The 26,118-nt window shown below is 45.4% G+C and overlaps 4 protein-coding genes across 7 annotated transcripts in view; 1 reads left to right on the plus strand and 3 right to left on the minus strand.

Moving 5' to 3' along the window:
* Window positions 1–904: 904 nt before the first annotated feature.
* LOC119654205 (poly(A) RNA polymerase, mitochondrial) lies at window positions 905–3,014 on the minus strand. The gene is made up of 3 exons (XM_038059407.1): window positions 2,786–3,014; window positions 1,898–2,732; window positions 905–1,841 (listed from the first exon to the last, which is right to left on the minus strand). The coding sequence occupies exons 1-3, from the start codon at window positions 2,895–2,897 to the stop codon at window positions 1,001–1,003; spliced, it is 1,788 nt and encodes a 595-aa protein (XP_037915335.1). The 5' UTR covers window positions 2,898–3,014; the 3' UTR covers window positions 905–1,000.
* An 86-nt stretch (window positions 3,015–3,100) lies between these two features.
* On the plus strand, window positions 3,101–5,287 carry LOC119654203 (ESF1 homolog). Its single transcript, XM_038059406.1, has one exon. The coding sequence runs from the start codon at window positions 3,177–3,179 to the stop codon at window positions 5,268–5,270; it is 2,094 nt and encodes a 697-aa protein (XP_037915334.1). The 5' UTR covers window positions 3,101–3,176; the 3' UTR covers window positions 5,271–5,287.
* Window positions 5,288–9,092: 3,805 nt separating this feature from the next.
* LOC119654496 (deoxyribonuclease-2-beta) lies at window positions 9,093–16,017 on the minus strand. Its single transcript, XM_038059920.1, has 4 exons — window positions 15,843–16,017; window positions 15,073–15,792; window positions 9,359–9,491; window positions 9,093–9,298 (listed from the first exon to the last, which is right to left on the minus strand). The coding sequence occupies exons 1-4, from the start codon at window positions 15,950–15,952 to the stop codon at window positions 9,185–9,187; spliced, it is 1,077 nt and encodes a 358-aa protein (XP_037915848.1). The 5' UTR covers window positions 15,953–16,017; the 3' UTR covers window positions 9,093–9,184.
* A 6,627-nt stretch (window positions 16,018–22,644) lies between these two features.
* The window catches only part of LOC119654370 (disheveled-associated activator of morphogenesis 1), a 200,624-nt gene continuing 197,150 nt past the window's right edge, over window positions 22,645–26,118 (minus strand). For 3 of the 4 annotated variants that reach the window (XM_038059719.1, XM_038059721.1, XM_038059720.1), the window contains 2 exons: window positions 24,947–25,108; window positions 23,845–24,886 (listed from right to left, as the gene is read on the minus strand). In XM_038059719.1, coding sequence (XP_037915647.1) covers window positions 23,845–24,886; window positions 24,947–25,108 — 1,204 coding nt within the window. Of the gene's footprint in view, window positions 24,887–24,946; window positions 25,109–26,118 lie in introns of all 4 variants that reach the window. The other variant, XM_038059718.1, reaches the window with a different exon arrangement.

Raw genomic sequence — 26,118 nt, forward strand, 5'->3', positions numbered from 1 at the left:
CCATCAAATGAGTTAAACGTCAGCCAGTTCACATCATTGTCACAACCGATGCCAGCATCCGTTGACGGTACTTGGAAGCCAATCAACCCACGACCGGCTCACATCACAAAGGTGTGTAGGAGAAAAATTAAACCGAATCAAAATACTTAGGGGGAGTATTGTAACGATCCGACCTTCAGCGATTGACCGCCATGAGCGTTACCATCAGCATGTAGCAAGCATTTAAACACATTCTATTATGACGAAATATAAATGAGTCTAGTGTAATACGTCGTAGTAGTCGGAGCGACTCTCGCAAATATAGTAAATACACAGTTATTAAGGTATTATTTTGTATTCCTCTTTGGGCAGCAAAGTAACGTAGCAGTAATAAACAAACGTCATTGCTCAAGCCGCTACAGAGTGGCGGCCCCGTATGCTGCAAGCCTATCAATAGTGGTGCCATCTAAGTCTCTGAGGGTTGTTCAGGGATAACTAAGTTTGCATGGTAAGTATTAGTAACCATTGGGGTTTCTAAGTCGGATAAGCAGATCATCAAATGAAATAGTTGGCTTTGAAATGACGATGTCCAAATGAAGACCTATGAGTTTCTAATCGATGAAACGCTGGTCAATTGGAAAACTGCTGACATCTTGAGTAATTTTACATGTCAGCGCCACACAAATTGAAGATGCAATCAAATAATTGAGACTTGCGAAAGTTAGAGGACCTACCAGGATAACATCGCAGCCAAACTCTGAAAACGCGAGCTGGAACTCAACTCCCTGGATCAGTGAGGAACTGCTGCCGTGGTACACGCTGCGTGGTGAATTCCCTAGATTAAGAGAAGGCGATAGGTCGCTTGCCACACAAACTAAGCTGGTAGATTACCTAGTTCCGGCAATCCGAAGAATAAATGCCAAAATTTAATTTCTAAAAACACTTGATATACTCTCAAAACTGACTTTACAAAAATTAGTCGTAATTATAAATATATTCACGCTAGACAGCCAACTTTTCATCACCTGGCCGCCTTCCCACCAGTCTTTCCGCCTAATTTTGCTTGCAGTTGTTTTAAATCATTTTTCGCTTGCGCACGGGCGTTGCGCACTTGACTTTTGACCGTCGAATTCTTGAATTCCAAATTTCGATGCTCTCCATCCGCTGATGAATCGTCAAAAAGCTCACTCACTTCTACCAAGCGTGGCTTGAAAAACATATTTGGGCGAATGATGGTTTTCTCTGGAGTCCGGAAAAGATTCAATAGACCCCAAGGTTCTTCCCTGCTTTCGTTCGATGTGTTTCGCTCCATATCCGACTCCAGGATCCAAGCAGCATTTCGTACTTCTATCCGGAATCGTTCGCACTCTTCCAGGCTAATGTTTTTGCTCACGTTCAAGTGCTGTTCGAGCGGATTTATGATGTACATGGCCGAGTGGTCGGGTTTGACTATGTTTCGTGCCTCATTCAAGGAAATGGCGCGATTGTTGAAGTCAAATTGTGAATAAAATTCGAAAAATTGCAGTAAAAGTTCGGTCAACGAACTTTTGTTTTCGGTTTTGAATGGGAGGTTTCGGACATCGCGCAGGAAGGAGCAGTTTATGCCGTCCTCGGTGACTCGGAGATCATTTGATTTGGCTGATTTCACAAAAAGGCTGATGGGCGGCAGGATAGGCTCCTTTAGCTGTTGTAGATAGAAAATGACGAGACAAGTGAGTGAGAAGTTTGTAATCCAGCGTCCAGGCGAAGGATTGGTGAGTCCACAGGTCTGCGCCCATCGCCGTAGACAGAACGTGAGGGGTCGCACGCGATCATCGATTTGCCCAAACATGTACAGGAGCTCGGACATATAGACACCGGTCCTATGAGATAGAGAATTGATAAAACAGAGCTACTCGAGGGTCGGCTATTTACTTACAGATTACTCATGGACAAGTCCACCTCTAGGTCCAAATGCTCATGATGGAATTTTATTATTGGCACCCTCGCCTGGAGAATTCGACGAACATGGTACACGCCAGGCAGAAAAAGATGCAATAAATCGCCAATGCATTCCATCTGCCGCTGCATTTGTGATCGTCCATTGCTTAGTGTTTCTTTGGTGTGAAATACAAGTCGGGAATCGATTGACTTACACCCTAAATGGGAGTCCTTGTCAAACCGCAGAATCAAGTCCAAATCGCATCCCATTCTCCCAAATCCATTCACGCTTGAACCGAATGGTAGAGCGTTTGCGTTCGGAAACATTCCGGCAATTGTGGATTCGACTTGACGAGCGGCAAGGAATCTCAACCGCGTCCCTAAGTCGTTCAGGACTGTCGATCGATGCAGAGTCTGCATCTGGCCCTCCACGTCCTGTGAAGCCATTAACAAGTCGTCAAGTTCATTGTTGGGAATGGTGTGGATGCCGTCCAAGCTACTGAGACTTGTTTTGGGGCTGGCGCTTTTCGCGGGGCTTCCCTTCTTCTTCCCGGCTCGGAACCACAAGAAAGGAGACCGGATCGGTACCCCTGACAGATCCTCGTTGAAGCAAGATGAACTCATAGCCGCTTCAGCGCTCGATTCTGTTTGGAACTCGACGAGGATGTAGTGGAGTTCGTCGTGAGAGAGCTTGTAATGGTGGCAGCCTTCGATCTCCCCGAACTGCTGGCAGTAGGTGAAAAGTTCTGAGAAGGACCTCTCGGAGTTGACCTGCACCACTATGCTTCGATTGGCTTGTTGACGACGATCGGCAATTACATCTTCCAGCGTTCCTGCAAAGGAGGGGTTGCAATTGGATTTTATGAAAGTCCGTGCGGTCACTCACGCATTTCCTGGGTCGAACTCCATCGTTGTTGTTGTTCGGCTAAGCGAAGATTTGCTGCGTTTCGACGATGGAAGTGTAGATTGCGCCAGCATGGACGCAGTAGCTTGTGCATGATTTGGATAAATGCCGGCTCCAGTTGAAAGTCACTACATAGCTCCAAACACGGGTCCAAGTGGAGGAGGTTATATCACGGATTTGACATTTCTCCATGCAATTTCAAACAGCTGCACTTTAGGCCCGGTTTACACAAGCAAGAAATTTGTAGTAGAATGTACACAAAAATCTGCTCCAGAATTACTCAAATTGTCAATTTGACGTTTCCCTTCATACACGTGCAGGCTTTGGAGACTGTGGTTGCGCTTCCATGATTTTGTGGAAGAATTAAAGTATAATGGCAAAGGACGACGAAAATGGCGAAGAAAATGACGGGATATTCAAGGATCCCCGCTTCTCCCATCTCGTCAACGATCCGCGGTTTCGTCAACTCCCAAAAACCGCGCGCAAAGTGAAAATTGACAAACGCTTCCAGCCTATGTTCAGTGATGATAAATTCCGCGTGAAATACACCGTCGACAAATACGGGCGAAAAGTGAATAAATCTTCCAACGATGATCTGCAGAAGTTCTACCAACTCGAGTCTTCGTCAGACGAAGAACAGGAAGAGGAGGACATTCGCAAGGAGGAGGAGGCTATCACAAATGATGACTTGGAAGAAGATGGAGGAGCGCTTTCTTCGAATATTATGGAAAAGTTGCGATCGTCAGATGTCGACTATTCCCGTGGCGAGGGGCGGCTGCTTACTGATAGCTCTTCGGATGAGGAGAGCAGCGAGGACGACGAAGAGGAGACGTACATAGAACATGTTTGGGGGGAACTGGATCGCGACGCGCCAAGGACTGACGAGTCGACCTCCCGCTTAGCAGCTTGCAACATGGACTGGGACCGCATCAGAGCCTCAGACATTATGGTACTTTGTAACTCATTCCTTCCCCCCGGTGGGTCCATCCTTAGTGTGAAAATTTACCCGTCTGAGTTTGGAAAGCAGCGAATGGCAGAAGAGGACCTCCATGGTCCACCTGAGCTAACCAGAAAGGAACAAGGCTCAGAGGAAGATTCGGACGAAGAACTGGTGAAGGAGGTCGACAGCGACGTCGAGGAAGGAGACGAATATCACATGGAAAAGCTACGACAATATCAGCTGAATCGGCTGAAATATTACTACGCCGTCATTGAGTTCGACTCAGTTAAAACGGCAGACAAGGTCTACGCAGAATGCGATGGTCTGGAATACGAAAGTACGGCAACCAAGTTTGATCTCCGCTTCATTCCTGACGACACCACTTTCGACGATGAGCCTAAGGATGTGTGCACTGAATTGCCTGACTTGAGTAAATACCAACCACGAATATTCACGACGACTGCCTTGCAGCAGGCAAAAGTCGAGCTAACTTGGGACGAGACTAGTGTGGAGCGCAAGGAACTGGGCGAAAAACTGCTCAGCGGCAAAACATCAGAAATCAGTGACGCTGACTTGCGGAAAGTCGTGGCATACAGCAGCGAAGAGGACAGTGACGAAAAGGCTGAATCGTCGGGGGACTCCTCTGACAGCGAGGAAGGTGATAAGAATCCGATAAACAAGTATAAAATGCTCCTTCAAGAGATAAACAAAACCGAATCGGAAAAAGCACAGAAAAAGTACGAAATGGAGTACACATGGGGCATCAACACAGACAAGAAACCAAAAGACTCCGAGCTTGAGAAAAAGAAAGCTCTGACTCCGATAGAAAAAGTCCTGCTTAAACGCAGCGAGAAAAACAAACGAAGAAAGGAGGAACGCCGCAAGAAGAAACTCGGCGACGCAGCAGAGAACGAGTACAGTTCGGACGATATGCCGAGCGACATTGACCTCAACGATCCCTACTTTGCGGAGGAGTTTGCCAAAGGGGACTTCCAAGAGCCGGTCAACAAGAAGAAAACAAAGAAATCCAAGTCAAAGGATCCTGAAAACGACGAAGACGAAGAAAACAAAGCTAAAGAACTCCAACTGCTCCTAGATGACCCCGAAGAAGGTGAGAAACAACACTTCAGCTTGAAAAAGATCCAGGACGCGCAGAACGAATCAAAATCAAAGAAACGACGAAAGAAACTGAAGAAATCCCGTCAGGAAATTGAGGCGTCCAAATCAAAAGAGGAAGACAATTTCGAAGTGAATTTAAGCGATAATCGATTCGGTGCCATCTACACTTCGCATCTTTTCAACATTGACCCAACCGATCCACATTTCAAGAAGACAAAAGGAATGGAATCGATCATCCATGAGAAGCTCAAGAGACGACAGGACAAAGGAACTGCAGGACAGGATCATGATCGGGAAGGCGACGAGGATGAGGAAAGTGCAGCAAAACGGCCGAAGAAGAATTTGGAGAATCGAATGCTTATTAAGAATATTAAAAAGAAGATTATGGGAAGTCAGAATCGCAGTTGAAATAGATAATTTTAAATTAAGTGTTGTGTTTTTATCATGGAAACGAGTAACCTTTAGATTCGCATGTTACGCTGTGGTTCTGCTCAGTGTTTCGACTGATTTTTGCTGATGATCTTATGCGCGACTTTTGTTTCCGAACACTACTTACCGCTTCCTTGATGTGTTCATTAAATCTAGTCGTTATCAGGCGCACATTATTCGGACGATCCCGCCTTTTTTCCTCCGCTGCCAAAGAATTCTTGACGCCTTCCAGTAAATCCTGCAAGGTGGACGATCAACTCGAACCTATGACCTCCAGTTGGATCTTTTTTATCCAATTCCTGATGTTATTAAAGAGGCAGGAATATGGGATACTTATCCGTCTCCTGGTTCTCCCCTTATGCTGCGAGAATAGTGTTGCTTAACTTTGCTTACGATCAGCTTCTAAATAGTCTGACGATTATATCCGTCCGAATAGCTGAGCTGTTAGAGCACAAGGTTGTCGTACGGAAAGTCGCGGTTCAAATCTCACTGGTGGCAGTGGGATTTGTATCTTGACTTGACATCGGATACCAGTCGACCCAGCTGTGAATGAGTAGCTGAGTCAAATCAGGGTAATAATCTCGGGTGAGCGCAATGTTGACCACATTGCCTCCTACAGTGCTCTAACACACTTCAAGGCCCTGAGCGAATATTATTATATCCATTCTTAATAGCGGTGTCAATAATAGGCTGTCGTTCCTTATTAAAGCCGTATTCCGAAAGCGGGTATGTGATCAGTCGGTGAATCATGCAATTACAGGCTGCCATTTTTTGTGGAAAGTCTATGGTGTGAAGTTGGTATTATTCTCTGCGTTGCTGTAGGCTTACGGTATACCTCAAACTTAAGCTTCCCACTACAGCTGACGATATTCAGATCTAGGAATGGTAGAGCCCCATCCATTTCAACCTCTAGGGTAAACTCGATTTTATGATGAATCTTGTTTATAGAGAAGATGACCATGTCGAAATCGTTTCTTCCAACAATCGCAAATACGTTGCCTACATACCTAAATCATACTTTCTTTGCATTATCACAAGACCTGCCTTTGGTAATCGGCTAGCAGCAGGTCGAATGGCACTGCGGTAGATTTTGGATTTGAGCCATTTGTTGACTCGTCAGTTACAGAGAATACCAATTGTGCAGCGACATTTTATCCAAGTTGTACTGACTGTCAAATCAATTTAATTCAATGGAATTGTATGGCGCATTGCATAACGCATCGGCCGTTCACGTAGAAAGTTAAAAAAAATGAATTTTCGTGTATTCACACGCTCGCTTGCGTTAATTGGCTTGTCTGACAGCGATTAAACCTATTTTATTGCGTCGTAAGGAACCCCGTTTTGCGCAAAACAGTCGGCGAACGTGCCGCGAGAATTGATTTGTTGTTAGACACAGGAAAACACCATCCGGAACTGAGTTCCAGGGGCCTAGTCGTGGTCAAACTGGAGCAGGTGGGTGCAGAGAACGTGTATATTTCCGCTGCTTACATGGCTCACGACCGATCAGCTTCGCCAGAAGAACTACAACATTTGACGAGCATTATAGTAACAAAGAAGGTTGATAGGCTGCGAAGCCCATGTAAGGCATTCGCTTTGAGGTAGCTCGGAAATCAACGAAAGAGGTGAGCCACTCTTTGATTTTATTATCACTACAAACCTATCGGTGTGTAATAGGTACACCAACCTTCAACTTCCCCAGCTCGGAGAGCAGTGACAGTTGGGAAGAGTTCCTTGACGTCACCCTAATAACCAACAATGGGATTCTTAAGGTGGAGGACTGGAGAGCCTCTGACCAGAGATCCTGCTCAGACTACAGTTGGATACTTTTCAGTCTAGATCTCGTCACACAGGTCTTCAAACCCTTCGGATCCCCCCTAGGAGGATCGACTGGAGAAAGTTTGGTCAAGTAATTAAAAACAAACTCTCCGGTTGATAAGATTGGCACGACAGACGAATTGGAGTCAAAGGTCAGGGCTCTGGAAAAGGCATTCGATACCGCCTTTAAAGTCTCGTGCCTACTAAGTACAGCAACAAAAAACACTGCCACCGTGGTGGAATGAGCCTAGAGCGCATCCTGGACATTCACTTAAGTTCGATTATGGAGAGAACGCTTTTCTCTAAGTCCAAGCATGTCTATAATAATAATAATCGTTGGCACAACAATCCATATTGGATCAGGGTCTTGAAGTTTGTTAGAGCACTTCATTCGAGACCGTAACGGTACACTACAGTAACACTGTAGGAGGCAATGTGGTCAGCATTACGCTCGCCCGAGATTATTACCCTGATTCGATTCAGGTACTCATTTACAACTGAGTCGACTGGTATCCGACTCAAATCACGATACAAATTCACAACCAGTGATATTTGAACCGCGACTTTCCGTACGACAGCCTTGTGCTCTAACCACTCAGCTATCCGGACAAACATGTCTATCTTAAAGGAAAAACCACAGAAACCGCCTTCCACGGTCGCTGCAGTTCAAGCAGTATACTCTAGCTGCCTTCTTGGATGTAGAGGGAGATTTCAATAACGTTAGTACTAACGCCATCAAGGAAGCCTTGGTCGGTATTGGATTGGAGACCAGAGCTGTGAACAGAGGCACGCCCCAGGGTGGCGCTATCTCTCCGGTGTTTTGGTTAATAGAAATGGACGAAATTTTACGAACAGCAGCGGGGTAAAGGTGGTGGAATATGCCAACCACTTGGTGATATTAGTGTCAGGGATGTTTCCGTCCAGTATGAGCGACATCATGGAAGGAGCGTTGCGAAAGGTGTGCCTGTGGGCCGCAAGATGCGGACTCGGCATAAACCCAACCAAAACGGAACTGATGCTATTCACCACCAAGACAAGAATGAACAAAGATTGGTTTTTTCCTCTAATGTAAAGTATCCGGGTGTAATCCTGGATCCAAAGCTAAATTGGAGATGGAACATAGAATCGAGGGTGAAGAAGGCCTGTATAGTCTTCTATGCATGCAAGAGAACCTTTGCAAAGAAATGGGGTCTCCGGCCGAGGATGATTCTCTGGATGTACACCGCTGCAGTGCGTCCGATCCTAACGTAAGGCTCTATATATTGTATACATCAGGATGAAGCTTAATAAGATTCAAAGAAAAGCGTTTGCAGGTGCTACTGTGGCTCTGCAGTCCTGCCCGGCAGATGCTCTCAATGTACTTCTGCATCTCCTTCCCCTAGACCTCCACATTAAATACGTTGCATCGCGCAGTACCGTCAGACTACGTGAGTCTGGATGCTGGGCAGCAAAGTCCTGCGACCACAGTAACATCCCAGATAAAGTGCCTTGGGAAATCTAGGCATTCCCCACGGACTATGTCACACGCAGGCTGGACTTCAGAAGAAACTTTTCTGTGGATTTTCCAACCAGGGTAATGTAGGAATGAGCGGGTTGGTGGATTGGCCAGGCTCTGCTCTGCTCTTGGCAGCCCTTCGGTGAATACAGTCAGTGTTCCGTTGGCGGCTGTCAGGGACGGAGTCAACTCGCACTATCCGCGGGGGTTAGATGGCGAAGGCTTACGAGCTGTGCCACGTCAAGGAGAATTTGGCCCGCTTATAACATAGCCCGAAGATCAGAGCTCCTGTGCGTGCAAATGCATTCAAGATTACGGCGGTCTGCACGGGGCACTGGCGCTATCAGATGTATGTTCCCTTCAAGAATTGGTCTGGTTGGATGATATCAAGATTCAAGATAGATATTGATTGGTAAGAATATGAAAAAAGTGCAGAAAGGGAAAATAGCTCCGAAATTTTATATAGTTTGGGGTATCAGAAATATCCGAAATTGTATGTAAAGTGCAGTATTATATTTTATTCGTGCTTAAAATTATCTGTTATACAATTTTCCGCTTATTTAAAATTTTTTAAAAGTATTTATCATTTGACTGGTATTGGACAAGGTTCTATTTCAGATACCAGGTTACGATACGCTGTAGACATTTTGTTATTCAACTGGCAAACGGTTCCCCCGCCTCGTAGCAGTTGATGCTCCTGAAAATAGTTATAACAAAAACTTTACCCTTCCTAGTAATATAAAAGAAAGGTTCTTACAGCTCGATTGATATCACCAACGCATATCCAAGTATCCTTAATATTCTCGGCTACACACCATTTCGAGTGATCCCGTGTTGATGGAAAATTGATGCTAAGGGTGGAGTGTTCAATCCATTCCACGTTTGATACACTAGAAAACAAAGAGAGCTTGATCACAGTGGTCTGATACGAAATCCTTCTTTAAATAGGAAATATTATAAGTAAGTAGAGGGGGAAGGCAGAACCATTCAATTTCCAACCAAAAATGGAGTTGCGCACGGAACGCTGGGATGGATGGATTGGAGTCTTCCGTGCCTCAAAATCGGAAAAAATGCTAGCAACTGGTCTTCAAGGGTGGGCGACATTACTCGGAGAAAATACTTGTCACGAAGGCTCGAAAGGAGCTTCTGATTCGCGCAATTTCTCCCTGTAGAGAATAGGAGTTGCTATGAAGCTAGCCGATACCCTGTCCCAATATAAAGTTGAATTTCGAAACATTTGCCTTATAAGAGTGAATGCCTCTCTTCCTTGTCAGGACCTTCACTTCTGCTTCTATCTGGAAAAGCAGAAAAAAGGAAGCTGGTGATGTGGAGGCAACTGGTCTAATATTGGTATATGGAAACAGATCAATGGAACCTGGACACCGTGAATCTGGGAAGGCTCCTAGCTGACGACAACGGAAGATACTTTTACTTTACTTTTTTGGTAATGAAGGCATGGGTCCTATAGCACCAAGTGTGGCAATATCCACAAAAATCGGACGCAAGAAAGCAGAACTTTCGGCGGAAGGTGGGGACAAGCTTGTACCCCTGGTGAGATCCACATTGGACGCAGCAAATTCTTGAGTTAATGGTGGGTTTCATATTAGACTATACTTATATCTATAAACATAAAGGTTAGTCAAATCAATATGCAACATACCAAGGCCCCTAACTATTTACCGACAGCGTGGATGGCAAAGTTGCAGCACTGCCCTTCTGGTACAAGAGTCGTGGGTTTGTTTTAACAAAAGCTATGGTATTGGGTCAGAAAAGGGGGCTAGGATTTACTTCGATGAGAGGCCGCTGAGACTGAGAGCTTGCGTCCTGATGTCAAAATTGTTAGAGGCAACCATGCTGAGACAATTCCGCCCGCCGATTCTTTGTGTCCTCCGCTAATGGAAGAACTAAATGATCTGGTAGTGTATGCGAAATCAAGTGGCCTTGAGCTCTTAAAGGGTGTATTGCAAACGCTCAGCATATTTGTTGGGGGAATACGAGTAGCAAATGCAATCCTATAGGAGAGAAGCTATTTGATTTGATCTCTTTAGCTGGTCCGATGACGACAAATGTAGGGTGTTCTCCTATGCCCATGAGGCCAAGCAGAGGTAAAGTAATTGACCTAACAATTTCCACTAGAAATTTGATAGAGTGGATTAGAGACTGGTGAGTGCTAGAATTGTCAGATCACCGTTTCTTAGAATTTAGTCCGACTATCGCAAGCGAACAGGTGTAACGCAAAGACAAAATCCTAGGAAAACGGTTCTTGACAATAGAGTGGAGCTTCTTAGACGACAATGCATGTCGTTGCTGATGGAAGATCAGTCGGAAACTATGAAGTACACCATCTGGGAAAGGAGGTGACAGAAGTTGGAGGGAGAGAATTGGCGGTTTTTGCAAACCTTTCAACAAGTTTTTGGATGGCTCAAGTGGTTAGCTGGCTGGCTGCCATAGCGGAAGGTCGCGGTTAAAATCTCACTGGTGTCAGAGGGATTTGTTACTGTGACTAGATGTCGGATACCAGTCGACTCAGTTGTGAATGAGTACCTGAATCAAATCTAATCTCGGGCAAGCATAATGGTGACCACATTGTCTCCTACAGTATACTGTAGTTAGCTTTACGGTCTTGAACGAAGTGCTCCATCGCATTGCACGCTCTGATTCAACTGGACTATTGCGCCAACGATTATGTATGGTGACCGAGATTGAACTTTGCTAACTGCTGGTCCAGATTCAAAGGTATGATTGCCTAAGTATTATTGGAGCACTATGCTGATCGCAGCTATCTTAAATCAACCCCAATGACAAATTGGTTCGAAAAGGGCGTGGATCCATAATGGTGGGGCCAGAGCTAGCATTTGGCGCATGAAAACCCTAGTAGGGTTTTAAACGGGATACTGTTCCTTAAAATACCACATGGAAAAAAACGGGGCGGTGTCTCGGTGGTAGCCAATTTGAGAAGAAGACTGCTTTGCACTTCATCAGCAGCCGCGTAGCATCCTCAGATATCAGACGAAAATATCTCAGTAAGGTTTTCTTCAGCGAAGAATCGGTTGGGGTACTGCACGTCCAAAACCGAGGAACACGTCAAATTGGTCTGTGAACCCAATTGGCCAGCAAACGTTTATGAAAGTCAGGGGTTATTTCCTCAGAAGGGTAGGCAATGCAGCATCTTCCAGAGCAACAGTTCCAGTAACAACGAAAGAATTTCTGGAGATTTGAGGTAGACTGAGAGATAATAAAGCTAGCTGCTTGAGGTATGCTCGGTAGATGGGGTCTTTCCTGAGGTGTGGAAACGTCAAAGGTTAGTGTTCTTGTCTAAAGAAGGTAAGCCTTCTAGTAAACCGCTCTCGCACAGGCCTACATATATGGGACTGGAGTGAATAATTTATAACAAATTGATGCCGACTGTAGAGAGTTTTGGAGGCTGATCAGACCATTAATGCCGCTTTCGTACCGCTAGATTAGTCATCAACGCGGTCAAACTAGTTACTGGCTAGGCCGAAAAAGCAATGTGCGGATAGAACCAGGAAGCATAGGGCAATGGTTACCCTCGATGTGCAAAATGCATTCAATTCGGCCAATAGGGGCCTAATAACAAAGTCTCTGGCGATGATTGGCATACCCAGGTACTTAGCAGTGCTTGTCGACAGCTGTTCCACAGAGATCCATGCGAGGAACATCATAACGATGTGCTCAATGTCCTAGTTGCTGGGGGGTTATGAAAGTAGGTTACGCCGATGACATGCAAAACATCTCGTAGATGTGGAGCTGCATTCATTGGAAGCAATTTTTATTATAAGGAAGTGGTTGGAGGATGCAGATTTTGCGTTTGTGGTAAACAAAACAGGGGCTTTGCCCATCGTGAAGTGTCGTAAGAAAATGACGATCAGAATGAGAAACTACACCATCACTTCTAAGCCAGCAATCAAATACCTTAGAGTAGTAATAGGTTGAACTTCAAGTAGCGCGGTTGTATTAAGGCGCCCAATGTCAGTATGGCTCTGGCAAGGATGGTGCCAAATGTTGGGGGCAAGCGATGCACCCGTTGTGTTTCTTTACAACTGGAGTGGTGAGCCTTCTAATTTAAACATTTTCGAACTTTACCAATTCTTGTCTATGAAATGATTTGATCTGAAGTAATTCGAGTTTAAAGCTAGGACAGAACTACATGCATATTTAGGTCACCCTGAGATAAAGAGGACGCGACTATTATTAGTCATGGTATGGAATGGAACCCTTCTCTTTTCAAAATCAATTCCTGAACATCAGTCAACAAGGAGAGCTTTTTTTAATACACTTGGGTGTTAAAAAATCTTAGAAAGACACATCCATGCCAACTCTGCCGTGTGAACCTTAACGCTGACATAGATGTGGTATGGGATTCGCACTCACTAAAAAAGCACCCTCACCTCTCTTGCCCTTGCCCCACGGGATCACCATCTAGGCATTACTTCACGGGGCGGGCCTACCTTCTGTAGGCCTTCATATTTCCAACTCTGCAGCCCTCCGCTTTTTTGCTTCCTTTACCAGCTCCATTCTGATTTAGGGTAAAGCCTCTCTATTTCTCTGCGCTCTTCTTGTGTGTGCTTCTCTTAGGAGTTGGGTTTGTATCCGCACAATTGTGTGGATGACCGAAGTCCAGTTTGCCTCCGACCCAAGCATTTCTTGGATTAAGTTTTGGGGGCTCAAGCCGACTGCCAAGGCCTTGCTCAGGCTTCTTCTCTCCTCCCGGAATCTCTGGCAGTCAAACAGCACATGCTCCGGGTCCTCTGGGATCTCACGACGTCTGTAATAGTTCAGGGAATAATCCACACCGATACGATGCAGATACGTTCGGTAGCAAGAACCGTGTCCAGTGAGAAACTGCAGGAGGTGATAGTTCACCTCCCCGTATCATCGGTCAAGCTATTCCCTAATTTCAGGAATAAGCTTGTATATCCATCGACCCTTTGACGACTCGTCCCACCGTTGTTGCCAGAGTCTATGCGACTCCTCTCTTGCCGTTTACCGGTGATCTGCTTCCGTTCCTGATGAATCCACCTGCCCCCGTCCATATAGGCATCGCATCTCTCTCGCTAATAGGTCAATAGGGACCACCCCTGCGATTACAAACACTGCATCATCCGAACTAGTTCGAAATACGCTGCATACCCTCAGCGCAATCAGACGATAGACAGAATTTATTTTCCTCCGGTTCTGTACGTTGTCCAAAACCTCCGCCCACACAGGCGACGCGTACAACAATATGGAGAACGCGACCCCTGCTATCAGCAGCCTGTTTTCGCTTCATCCTGGGAAGAGCAGTGGTGGTCTTTGCAACTTTTTCACAGGCGTACGATATATGCCCTTTGAAACTTAGCCTGGCGTTGAGAGTCACGTCAAGGTATTTGATGGTCGGCTTTGAGATGATCATATGGCTTCCAACCCGCAGACTGATCGTATTTCTTTTCCGGTGATTTGTACTGAGGATTGCCTACGTCTTTTCCTCCGTTAGGCTCAGTCCGGCCCCCTCAAGCCAGGATCTTACAGCCATGACCGACTCGGTGATGTAAACCTTCACATCCTCCGGGAGTTTTACAACGATCACTATAGCCAGGTCATCTGCAAAACCGACCAACGTAGCCTCCTCTGCTACGGGAAGCAAGAGCACCCCGTACATCACGTTCCAGAGCAGAGGGCCCAACATCGAACCTTGTGGTACCCCCGCTGCAATGATGTATTCATTGGGCCCAGAGAGCTCTGTCCGACAGGTTACTCTCGATTAGCTTAGCCAAGTAACCAGGTTGCATAATTTCTGACCAATGACTCCTTAATGCAGTCCCAGTTGGTGGAGCGGTGCAGCACTTGTCTGAAAGCATTGCTTCTTGAGCCAAGAAGGAAAGTACGCAATCATATTTTGGTCAATGTGTATTGAATTTTAGATATGAGATATATCTGTGGTTACTAAGCTCATAGTACCTATACTTAAGCAAGGCGAAAGAGGCCAGTAGATTGCCCTGGAGGTCCATTAGCACTTATATATTTACATATAGTCTCCCACAAAGGTCCAACTATGTCGTTTTGTTTCAGAAGTTTACTTTGCACAAAAATTCATGCATTAACGCACTAAAATAAATAATCTTGATATAGCAGAATTTAGGCATGAAGCAGAAGAGATAACACCATGGGGCAACATATGAGTGTCACTCTAAAGAGAGTGTGATAACAAAACAAACAATGGCAATGGTAGTGTGGAGGAAAAGAAGACCCACTGCTGCTGGTCATGGAAATGCTAGTGTGCGGAAGCCAAACGTAAACACTTTTGCAAAGAAGAATGTTTAGAAGCGATAAAGACGATAAGGAGTGCTTTTTAGGAAACATTGAGGGGAGAAATGGAACGAAGGAAAGAAAAGTGAACAACAATATCGACAACACATAATATTAGTGTTAAAAGCTCCGCACTTCCTAGATTAATACGAGTATTATACTTACTGCTGTTTTCGAGTGCAGTTGGAGGGTAAAACACCTGGTCCGTGTCTCCAGCTTTCCACAAGTAAACCAGCACCTAGGGTCGGTGCTACCCAATCCTCGTACAGCTCCTTTCGAAACTTTCTGCCCTTGGCGAACGAAGCGAATTTGACCCTTCCCCGCGTTTCTAATGTCTCGTAATTCCAGTAAGGGGCTTCTTTCTGCCACTCTTGATTCACAGCCTTCACTAAATTTGGAAACGCCTCGCGCAGGCCATCAGGGATTTGTGAGTGGTAAATGTTTGGTTCATTGAAAATTTGTTGCTTCCCAACCAAATCTATCTGACTAGCGTTGAAAGAGAGACAGAGGAAGCTTTGTCCGTAATGCGCTCCCGTTTGAGGATAGTTATAAGCGCTGATATCAGGATACTTCGGCACGGAGTGTATCAGCCAAATTCCTGATTTCGAGTCAGCCCCTATGACTCCTTTCGTGTGGCCATTTTCGAAATCTACTGGGCTCTGGGGTGGCTCATCGTTGTAGGCGATGAAAACGATATCTGGATTATTGAGCAAGTTTGATAGGGTTCTTCCCGGGAAACTGGTTGCATCATCGATTGTACGTTCAGATAACTTCCAACCTAAGCTAGCAGTAGCAGATGAGATGTAGAGGTACCTGAGACCATTTGATTTTCCATTCTCGGACTCGTATTTGGAATAATCCTTCGGGAGCTTGTAGAGGTAGTACCTGCAGGAAAGGGTAATGATACCTATGAACTTCGGACCTAACACACTTACCAGTCAACAGCATTCCCATTTTCATCACGACAGACTATGTCCACGCCGTTCTGGTTGTATTCACGTAGTAATGCTGAAAACAGTAAAAGTAACAAGAACACCGGGAACATGATAAGAAACGGTCCGAACCACACTGTGCCCGGTTTATACTGCCAAGCGCCTCTCTTAATCGCAACTGACTCAAGTCTTTTGTTGAATTTTGATATTGCTGCTATTCAAAGGCAGTTTTGGCTGAATAGCCCCGCTCTTTGCGTTCTTTATTAGCGAAATGTTTTGATTACTCAGGCAACAACAACCTTTCCCTTTCTGAGTATAATCAAAATATACAATTTTAAGGGGTGGTATCTATTTGCGAAACATATTTTTTTCGAGATACAGAGAAGGTATGAAAGGGGCCGCGCTGAGTCCTTTACGTCTCGGGAACCTCTTTTAATCGTACAAATGTTTTCTCCGTAGACCCTGGCTTTTTCAGTTCAGTTGGATTTCGGTGTCTAAAATGATATCGGGGACTCACTTCAGTTACATATCCTTATCCAGCCAGCATTGGATGGTCTCTTGCTATCTGAACTGTATAAATCTATCTTTTATGTACAGATTCGGATTGTAGATATACAAATGCGACCTTCCTTCATTTTTATGCAGTCAGATGAGTCCTACCCCTTAAACATAGGAAATACTATGTACAAATATGGCAGATAATGAACTATTTTAAGATACGAAGAGTGACTAAGTTACCTCACATGTACAGGGTGTCTTGGGGGAGATTTGTGCTTCCAAAAATGATAAGTCTTGGTGGCAAATATTTATGGAGGTTTTGGTGAATGTACAACACCTCCTTATTGAACGAGGTATCCCCCACAGCAATCCGTTGATTTCGCATTTCTCACCATTTTGAAGACCCGGGGGTCGTGGAAATTTTAAATTTTCTGCGATTTCACCGGAGCTCCCAAGCCGTGGATTTTCCACGATTTCTTGTGTTTCCCATATCGTAGCAGCAATTTCTCGCATTTCCTGAATGTGGGTCACCTCCCCTTTCGAAAAATCCGCCGACTTTGCATTTTTCATCCTCTTTACGACCCGGGGGTCTTAGAAATTTTCAATTTTCTGCGATTTCGCCAGGGCTTCCCAGCCGTGGATTTTCCACGACGCCGTAGCGTGAAAATTCTTTCATATTCTGAGCGTGGGTCGCCTCCCCTTTCAGGTATCCCCCCAGCACTCCTCCGACTTTGCATTTTTCGTCATTTTTACGGTGGTCGTGGAAAGTTTAAATTTTCCGCGATTTTGCCGAGGTTTATAAGCCGTTTAGCAAATGGGTCGATATTCTGACGAGAGAAATGGCCGTGCTGTTTTTGCGCAACAATCGGTATCCGGTTTTGCGCCGAGGTCCACCAATCCGATATCCGTAAAAGCTGTCTGGCGTCCTGACCTACGCCATCGCTCCATCTTAGGCAGGGTCTGCCTCGTCTTCTTTTTCTACCATACATATTGCCCTTATAGACTTTCCGGGTGGGATCATCCTCATCCATACGGATTAAGTGACCCGCCCACCGTAACCTATTGAGCCGGATTTTATCCACAATCGGACGGTCATGGTATCACCCATAGATTTCGTCATTGTGTAGGCTACGGAATCGTCCATCCTCATGTAGGGGGCCAACAATTCTTCGGAGGATTCTTCTCTCGAACGCCGCCAAGAGTTCGCAATTTTTCTTGCTAAGAACCCAAGTTTCCGAGGAATACATGAGGACTGGCAAGATCATAGTCTTGTACAGTAAGAGCTTTGACCCTATGGTGAGACGTTCCGAGCGGAACAGTCTTTGTAAGCTGAAATAAGCTCTTTTGGCTGACAACAACCGTGAGCGGATTTCATCATCGTAGCTGTTATCGGTTGTGATTTTCGATCCTGGATAGGAGAAAGTATCAACGGTCTCAAAGTTGTATTCTCCTATCCTTATTCTTCTTCGTGTTTGTGTTTGACCAGTGCGGTTTGATGTTGTTGGTTGATTCGTCTTCGGTGCTGACGTTGCCACCATATATTTTGTCTTGCCTTCATTGATGTGCGGACTTGAAGAGGATCGTACCTCTTGCTTTTACCTCAGCATCACGGATCACTTTTTCGAGGGCCAGGTTAAAGAGGACACATGATAGGGCATCCCCTTGTCGTAGACCGTTGTTGATGTCGAATGGTCTTGAGAGTGATCCTGCTGCTTTTATCTGGCCTCGCACATTGGTCAGGGTCAGCCTAGTCAGTCTTATTAGTTTCGTCGGGATACCGAATTCTCTCATGGCCGTGTACAGTTTTAACCTGGCTATGCTATCATAGGCGGCTTTAAAGTCGATGAACAGATGGTGCAACTGTTGTCCATATTCTAACAGTTTTTCCATCGCTTGCCGCAGAGAGAAAATCTGATCTGTTGCTGATTTGCTTGGAGTGAAGCCTTTTTAGTATGGGTCAATGATGTTCTGGGCGCATGGGGCTATCCGGCCTAGCAAGATAGTGGAGAATATCTTATAGATGGTACTCAGCAAAAGGGAGATATCACACAGTGCAGCAATTATAGGGGTGATACCTCTATAATTGCTGCACTGTGTGATATCTCCCTTTTTATGTATGAGGCAGATAATGCCTCGTTGCCAATCGTCAGGCATTGATTCGCTGTCTCATACCTTGAGTACAAGTTGATGAACCACTTGGTGTAACTGGTCGCCTCCATATTCAACCAACTCAGCTGTAATTCCATCCGCTCCTAGCGACTTATGATTTTTTAGCCGATGAATAGCACGGACTGTTTCTCCTAAACTTGGTGGTGCCAGTATTTGTCCGTCGTCTTCAGTTGGCGGGACCTCCAACTCGTCGATGTTCTGGTTGTTCAGTAGCTCATTAAAGTACTCAACCCATCGTTCCAATATGCCCATTCTGTCGGAAATCAGATTTCCCTCTTTGTCTCGGTAGGATGAGCATCGGAGTGTATAAGGCTTCATCCTGCTGACTTGTTGGTAAAACTTCCGCGCCTGATGCGGTTTCTCCCTGTACTTTTCTAGTTCACAGACTTATTGGTTCTCCCAGGCTTCCTTTTTCCGTCTGTGAAGTCGCTTCTCCGCTCTACGGAGTTCGTGATAAGTCGGTATGCGGCATTCTCCGTTCAGTTGCTAACTTACATTCATCGTCAAACCAGCCGTTCCGACTCCTTTTGCGGCTGGGACCAAGTATGTTTGTGGCCGTATCAACGATAACGTTCTTCAGGTGCTTGTGAAGATCACTTGTTGATGCTTCATCTCCAGGTCCTCTGTTGACTGCAGTTATTGCGGCATCCATTTCCTCGCGGAGGACTGTTTTGTGGATGGCTTCAGTGTTCACTCTCACCTGATTGTCAGAGGGGATTCTAGGTGGTATTGTTATTCGAGCTCGGAGCACCATGCCAACGAGATAGTGAGAGTCTATATTGGCCCCCCTATATGTTCTGACATTCATCAAGGCTGAGAAGTGGCGGCGTTCGATCAACACGTGGTCAATTTGGTTGAAAGTGGTTCCGTCTGGAGAGACCCACGTATGTTTGTGGACCGCTTTCCGCGCAAACCAGGTACTTCCAACAACCATTTCGTGTGACACTGCTAATTGAATAATCCGCAGTCCGTTATCATTTGTTTTTTCGTGTAAGCTATGGGAGCCAACGTATCGTCTGAATACGGGCGTCTTCCCTACTTGGCTGTTAAAATCCCCCAGTTAGATTTTAATATCATATCTGGGACAGGCTTCGAGGTATCCTTCTCCAACTCTGCAGTCTCCTCTGTAGGGGCGTGAATGACGCTTATATTTCTAAACTTGCCTCGCAAGCGCAGAATGCATAGCTGTTCGCTTATGTTTTCAAAGCCGATAACAGCAGGTTTCATTTTTTGGCTGACTAAGAAATCTACTCCGAGCACATGGTTTACTGGATGACCACTATAATATATGGTGTAGCGGCTCTTCTCCAGGAAACCGATCCCTGTCCATCGCATCTCTTGTAACGCTGTTATATCAGCCTTATATTGGGACAGGGTATCGGCTAGCTGCTCATCAGCTTTATCTCTGTACAGGGAGCGCACGTTCCATGAGAAAATGCGTAAATCGTTAATCCGTTGTCGTTGCCGGGTTCGTCGTTGTAAGATCCATCCTGTCCGAGGCCCCTTTCGTGGCTTCGTAACATCGGTTTTCCGTGTAGGGTTGTCAGCCCTACTCAACCCCAAACCTGGAGGAACAGTTGGTACAATTTGTCCCGTTTTTAGGCGCGGGAGACTCGCCTTCATCCTTCTCCGTCTGCAGCTTTTCGTTATGAAAGAGCGGTCACCACGTGGAGGTGGAGATAGGATTTGGTAGTAGAGCTGTTGGTGTTGGTTCAGCAGGCATTTCCCAGGTTTTATGCTCCATCCAGTGTCCGAATAGCTCAGTGCTTAGAGCACTGGGTTGTCATACGGAAGGCCGCGGTTCAAATCTCGCTGGTGGCAGTGGGATTTGTATCGTGACTTAACGTCGGATACCAGTCGACTCAGCTGTGAATGAGTACCTGAGTCAAATCAGGGTAATAATCTCGGGCGAGCGCAATGCTGACCACATTGCCTCCTACAGCTCACTGTAATGTACCGTTACGGTCTTGAATGAAGTGCTCTAACACACTTCAAGGCCCTGATCCAATATGGATTGTTGCGCCAACGATTATTATTATTATTATTATGCTCCATCGTGGGTAGCAATCCACGTTTTGCCCTGGGACCTATACTAGCCTTTGACCACCTTGCTGTGTTATGCTACGCGTATAGAAAGCCGCGAAGAACGGAGAAATGCGGGAAGGTCAGAGTCGCATGATCTCTGGCGGCGCAGATAGGATGAGTCTACGAAAAGTTGATGGTCGCACAGGCTCATTCCCAACAATCGGGTGTGGGTTGGATGCAAACATGGAGAGAGCAACTGCTACATAGCCCAATTCTTGACCGGGCACGGTGGTTGCTACGTGGAGCATCTGGATCGTTTTGGGTTGGATGGGTTGGATGACTCGTCAAATTGTCCTGGATCCGGTGGCATGGCAGAGGATGGGGAGCATGTGATGTTTCACTGTCCAAGGTTTGCGATTTAGAGAAGGAATTTCAACGAAGCGATGAGAAGAAGTGTGAGCCCGAAATATATAGTTGTGGGGACGATGAAGTCGACTGGAAACGTGGTGTACGGTTTAATCTATAATCGTGGAAGTAAGAAAGAGGAAGGCGGAAAAGAGCAGAAACGCGAGCGTCTAAAGGTGAACCCACCTTGCAAAGTAATATCTAAGAGGTGGTCTCGCAGGGCTGTGACTGGAGAGACCGGGGGTCACTCATTAGAAACCGAATGTGAATTCCACAGTCGCTCACTCTATTGGAGCAACACATGGAAGGTGACCGTGTACCACATGAACTCATCTGGTATGCTTTACGACAACACTTCGTGCCAGAAGAACTCGTGCGCTGGGTTCAATTGCTCTACCACGATCCGAAAAGTAAAGTTCGAAGTATGGCGGGTGTATCAAAACCGCTTCGTGTCTCTGTTGGTGTTCATCAAGGAAGCGCACTCTCACCACTCCTCTTTGTCCTTGTTATGGACACCGTCACACGGAATATCCAACGTCCAGCGCCCTACACACTGCTTTATGCAGATGATGTTTTCCTAGCATCTGATAGCAAAAATGATCTGGAGCAACTTGTTCAAAAATGGAATGATCGCCTCATGGAACACGGTCTCAGATTGAATTTAAACAAAACTGAATTTCTGACGACCGATCCCCATGAAACAGACACAATCACTGTCAGCGGCAGTGATCTGCCCAGAACTGAGCGATTTAAATACCTCGGGTCAACGCTATCAGCCAATGGAGAACTGCGTTATGAAATTGCTTCACGCATTAACGCAATCTGGATGAAGTGGCGTTCCACAACTGGTGTCCTTTGTGATCGACGTATCAACGAACGTCTCAAATCTAAAATTTACCGCAATGTCGTCCGTCCAGTCGCTCTCTATGGTTCTGAGTGTTGGCCGACCATAAAAGACAATGAACGGCGTCTTGCGGTAATGGAGACGAAGATGCTACGTTGGACTAGTGGCGTCACACGTTTAGATCACATCCGAAATGAGGATATCCGCGATCGTTATGAGGTTGCACCGATCGTGGAAAAGCGAGAGAGGCGTCTTCGCGAGAGATTGATCTGAACATCGCAGTCGATGGTAAACGACCAAAAGGCAGACCTAAGCAACAGTGGCTTGATACGCTGGATGGGGATTTGAAAGCCCCGAGATTGCACCCAGATCAGGCATTCGATAGAGCCAAATGGCGAAGCCGATCACGACGAGCCGACCCCGCTTGTGAACGGGACAAAGGCTGAAGAAAAAGAAGAAGAAGATGGAAGGTGACCACTACTGTTATTCGAATACTCCAAGCTCTCGTTAACACCTGTCTCCGCCATTTCACCGGTGTGATGTGGTGGCCCAATACAATCTCGAATGAACAACTGAGTCAGCGTAGGAGTCAGGTAGCGGTAGGTATATTGATTAGAAGGCCGTAGTGACAGTGAGTAGGTCGCATATTGAGAAAGAGCGCTCCGTTGCTGGCTATTCAATGCAGTGGAATTCGTTGGGTTACGAGTATTCGCCTTAGAAACAAATGACGCAGAACAGTAGAAGAGAAGTGTAAGCTCATCGAGAGGCCTTGGAGAGAGCTGAGGATATTTCAGCGAACCGACAACGACGGGGTTTATTGGCGACCACATTACCGGAAAGACGTAAATATCAAAAGTCTTGTTATATTCGTAACATAATTTTATTTATTACCGTTTATTCGCATAGAAACCTACAGCTTCAACACATTAGACTCCACATACACACTGTGGTCCTCAGTTTATTTATGACTACAATTCTTTTTGTTATTCTTAATCCTCTGACGAATTTACAACGTTACCGAATATACTTTTGATTAAATAAAAATACATACAAAAGGGGTAAATACGTAAATATAAGACAAATCTATAATACAAGAAAATACTTTACTGATAATGACGTAAATCTCATGATCTTACGGAGCTAATAAATAATTTCGAGAGTAAATAAAAAGGAAATTAAACACGACACGTTAACAAAAAGATGGAAAGGCTACACAATGTATGCTTTATGAGACAAATTCATCTTTTTTTTCCAATTTCAAGGAGGCTGTACTGCAGCCTTCCTCTTTACCTGTATCATATAATCTCGTAAGTTGTACATATTCGTATATAATTTTCTTTATCCTGTTTTACTTTGATCCTGTCCAGAGTCGACTTTACGAAGGAATATTCTCATCAATAATTCGTTGTGACCGCATTGAGTCGTTTGTTCTTACGGAATAAAAACGATGAAAGGGTTACCTACAATCCTCCTCTCGTCTCAGCGTGAGGGTCCTGTTATTTCGCTAGCTTAAAACCGAAAATACTACATAAATCGAGATTTATTACAGGTTCTAATTTGCACAAGGGAAGTGAACGGAGACTTTCTACTACTATACTACATTTGTAATAATATATATATATATAATTCTTGTAAATAACGGATCTATTCGAGTAGAAATAGCTTCGATTAGTTACGACACTGCTTTGTTTTGAATGTAAGAAGTTTTACGTATGTATAAATAGATAATATAAAAACGAGACTCGAAAACATTGTGTTGGTGAACAAGAACTGGGCGAATATCTTTTGCTGCCTCAAGCATTCTTGAAAGATGCTTTGCATATCTCGACTTTTTTTGGTTTGTTTTTGGTGTTTATTCTGCACCATCTTACAAGCTATCTAAGTATCTTTTGCGGCAAGTTGGGCCCCAAGAAATGAAACCCAATCTAATGCTCGGTTTCGAATCTTAGCTCTCAGCTTGCCCTTAAAGTACTTGCCTTTTTTAACGACAATCATACGGTGTAAAATCTGAGCCAAATGGGCTTAAAACATAATATACTTTTGCTCTAAAATTTACTTCACTATTTACTGTCTGCGAACAGTCCTCTCTCGACTTTCCTCCCGATGCAAACTATGGCGTGGTGGCGAAGTGTTACCTGTACCCAGTCTTGCTTTCCGCGAGCGCTTGAATTTGGCCATATCCTCACCAAACACGTCGCCTGTTCGAAGGGCTGAAATCAGATCATCGAACTCACCCTTCGTGTCATTCCCTTTGGAATGGTCACTTTCAATTGGATTGCTAGCATTGCTGCTGCTTGATTTGAGCCCGAGATTTCTCGAGAGGGAGCTCATCAGGCCCTCCTTGTTCTTGCGTTCAATTGTTCGCTTCTTCAACTCAGCCTCTTGCTTCGCCCGTTTCTCCTCCTCTTCCTGTCGTTTGCGGAAGTTCTCGTTGTCCTGTTTGGCCTCCATGAAAGATGAGATAAACGCATCGAAAATTCCAAAGAATTCATCGGGTTGAACAATGGAGCCATCTTCCCCGAATAGGCGAACGGCTCGATCGAATCTTGTCTTCATGTCTTGGTACTTGTCTTCCAATTCTGCAAAACGAACCGATGCTTGGGCATGGAATTCTCTCATGACAGGCAAGAATCTATCACCAGGTTGTGGGGGTCCAGCACTTCTATGGAATTCAATCTCCCGTGACACTTCAGTGAGTCCAGTTCGTAGCATTTGGATATCCTTATCCATTTCACCTAACGATACTTTCGAAGCTTCACGCACGTGCGGCAAATCCTCATCTAATTTGAGTAGATCCTTGAACTTCCTTTCAATGACCTGGACTAGAAAATGAAGAAGTGTCGTTCCTTTTAGGGAACTCGATTTCGTGTCAGCCAATCGATTTAGCGAAGCCAATCGGAAGCCTGAAGCGTTTCCACGAGCTCCGCGATTCATGTAATTGCCTAGGGCAAGGACGAGCTCCAGAAGTTTTCGCAGACGTCGTGACCGAGCTACCTCACGGGAGGCTTCCATGACGCTTGCAATGCGTGGTGAGAGGTCGTTGATTGTGAGCATGAAACGCTTCTTGTAGTGCAAACTCTTGAGGCGTTGTTCGTAGTGCGGAATCCTGGAATGATGACGTAAAATTAAGTTGATATAAATAATTGCCGGAGTCAGTAAAACTTACTTTGAAATTTCGTAAAGGAATCGGTCGGCTCTGGCCAATGAATCAATGTCCTCACTGTGTTCATCCAGCAGCGCTCGTTCTTCTGCAGATGGTGTGAATTTCAGTAGTTGTTCTACCATGTCGATTGGCAGTTGCTCGTTGGAATCCATAGATAAAATTGCTCTGCGGAAATCAAGGAAATTATGGTCAGTAACCGAAGGTTTCTCTTGGATACTAAAGAATATCAAATGGAAAAGTCAAAGTGGATAAAGTCTTATATCTATATGGTGGCCAACTGGGAGACCGTGCCTGTGACATACGGGTTAAACCAACAACTGATTACTTGATACACTGACGGATACCCCACAGCAGAGGTAGCGGGTGTCGGTGTGATTGGTCCAAGGAAAATGTACTTAGACATAATGAGTAAGCAAGCGAAAATATACGCCACAGGCAGATGGGCCTCCTTTAATCTCCAAAGCAACTACGGGGGGCAGCACATTGCTATTCTCACCGATAGTCAAGCAGCGGTCAAGGCACTTAGGTCCAACCAGGTGAACTCTAAACTGGTATGGAAATGCCTTGAGGGACTGAATACGCCCGGCTCATTCAACAAGGTCTGAATACTCTGGGTTTCAGGCAATGCTGGGTTGGAACGCAATGAGACAGCGGACAAACTAGCCAAAAAGGGGACAGGGACGCCTCTACACGGGCCAGAATCCTTCCCTGGAATCGGAAACGGGTTCATAGATATGACATTAAAAAATTAAGAGGAACGATTGAGGGAAGTATACTGGGTGGGTTTATCAGGAATGGAGCAATCTAGGGTGCTTATTGGGAGATACGAACCCAAGTGCACAAAGGGTTGCTTAGACCTCACCAAAAAGAACCTCCGAATCATAGTGGAAATCCTCGCTAGTCACTGTCGACTAAACCATCACTAAGGGAAGCTAAGGATATCTACGGCCAGTTCGGGCTGTTTTTTGTGTGCCGCTCGTTGCGAAGACAGCGAAAGGTGCTTAAACCGTGCGCCAGAAGGAGCCAGACGCAGCACCGCGGATGCGACTTCGAATGAGTGATCACAAGGAATTTATTTCGTGGAACGTTGCCACCACGTAGTTGAATTCTGCCGAGGACGTCCCACATCAGCGCCGGCTGGAAGGTTCGTGCCGTTTATTTCGCTGGGAGAGACG

The sequence above is a fragment of the Hermetia illucens genome, chromosome 4 (assembly GCF_905115235.1).
Source record: "Hermetia illucens chromosome 4, iHerIll2.2.curated.20191125, whole genome shotgun sequence".
NCBI lineage: Eukaryota > Metazoa > Arthropoda > Insecta > Diptera > Stratiomyidae > Hermetia > Hermetia illucens.

Excerpts from the sequence above, each read along its gene's own strand:
- LOC119654205 (XM_038059407.1), bottom strand. The coding sequence starts at position 2,897 with ATGCACAAGCTACTGCGTCCATGCTGGCGCAATCTACACTTCCATCGT. Across the intron at positions 2,733-2,785 it reads GAGTTCGACCCAGGAAATGC|GAACGCTGGAAGATGTAATT; the intron begins GTGAGTGACCGC and ends CCTCCTTTGCAG. Across the intron at positions 1,842-1,897 it reads GACTTGTCCATGAGTAATCT|GACCGGTGTCTATATGTCCG; the intron begins GTAAGTAAATAG and ends TCTATCTCATAG.
- LOC119654203 (XM_038059406.1), top strand. The coding sequence starts at position 3,177 with ATGGCAAAGGACGACGAAAATGGCGAAGAAAATGACGGGATATTCAAG.
- LOC119654496 (XM_038059920.1), bottom strand. The coding sequence starts at position 15,952 with ATGTTCCCGGTGTTCTTGTTACTTTTACTGTTTTCAGCATTACTACGT. Across the intron at positions 15,793-15,842 it reads AATGGGAATGCTGTTGACTG|GTACTACCTCTACAAGCTCC; the intron begins GTAAGTGTGTTA and ends CCTTTCCTGCAG. Across the intron at positions 9,299-9,358 it reads TTGGTGATATCAATCGAGCT|GAGCATCAACTGCTACGAGG; the intron begins GTAAGAACCTTT and ends AACTATTTTCAG.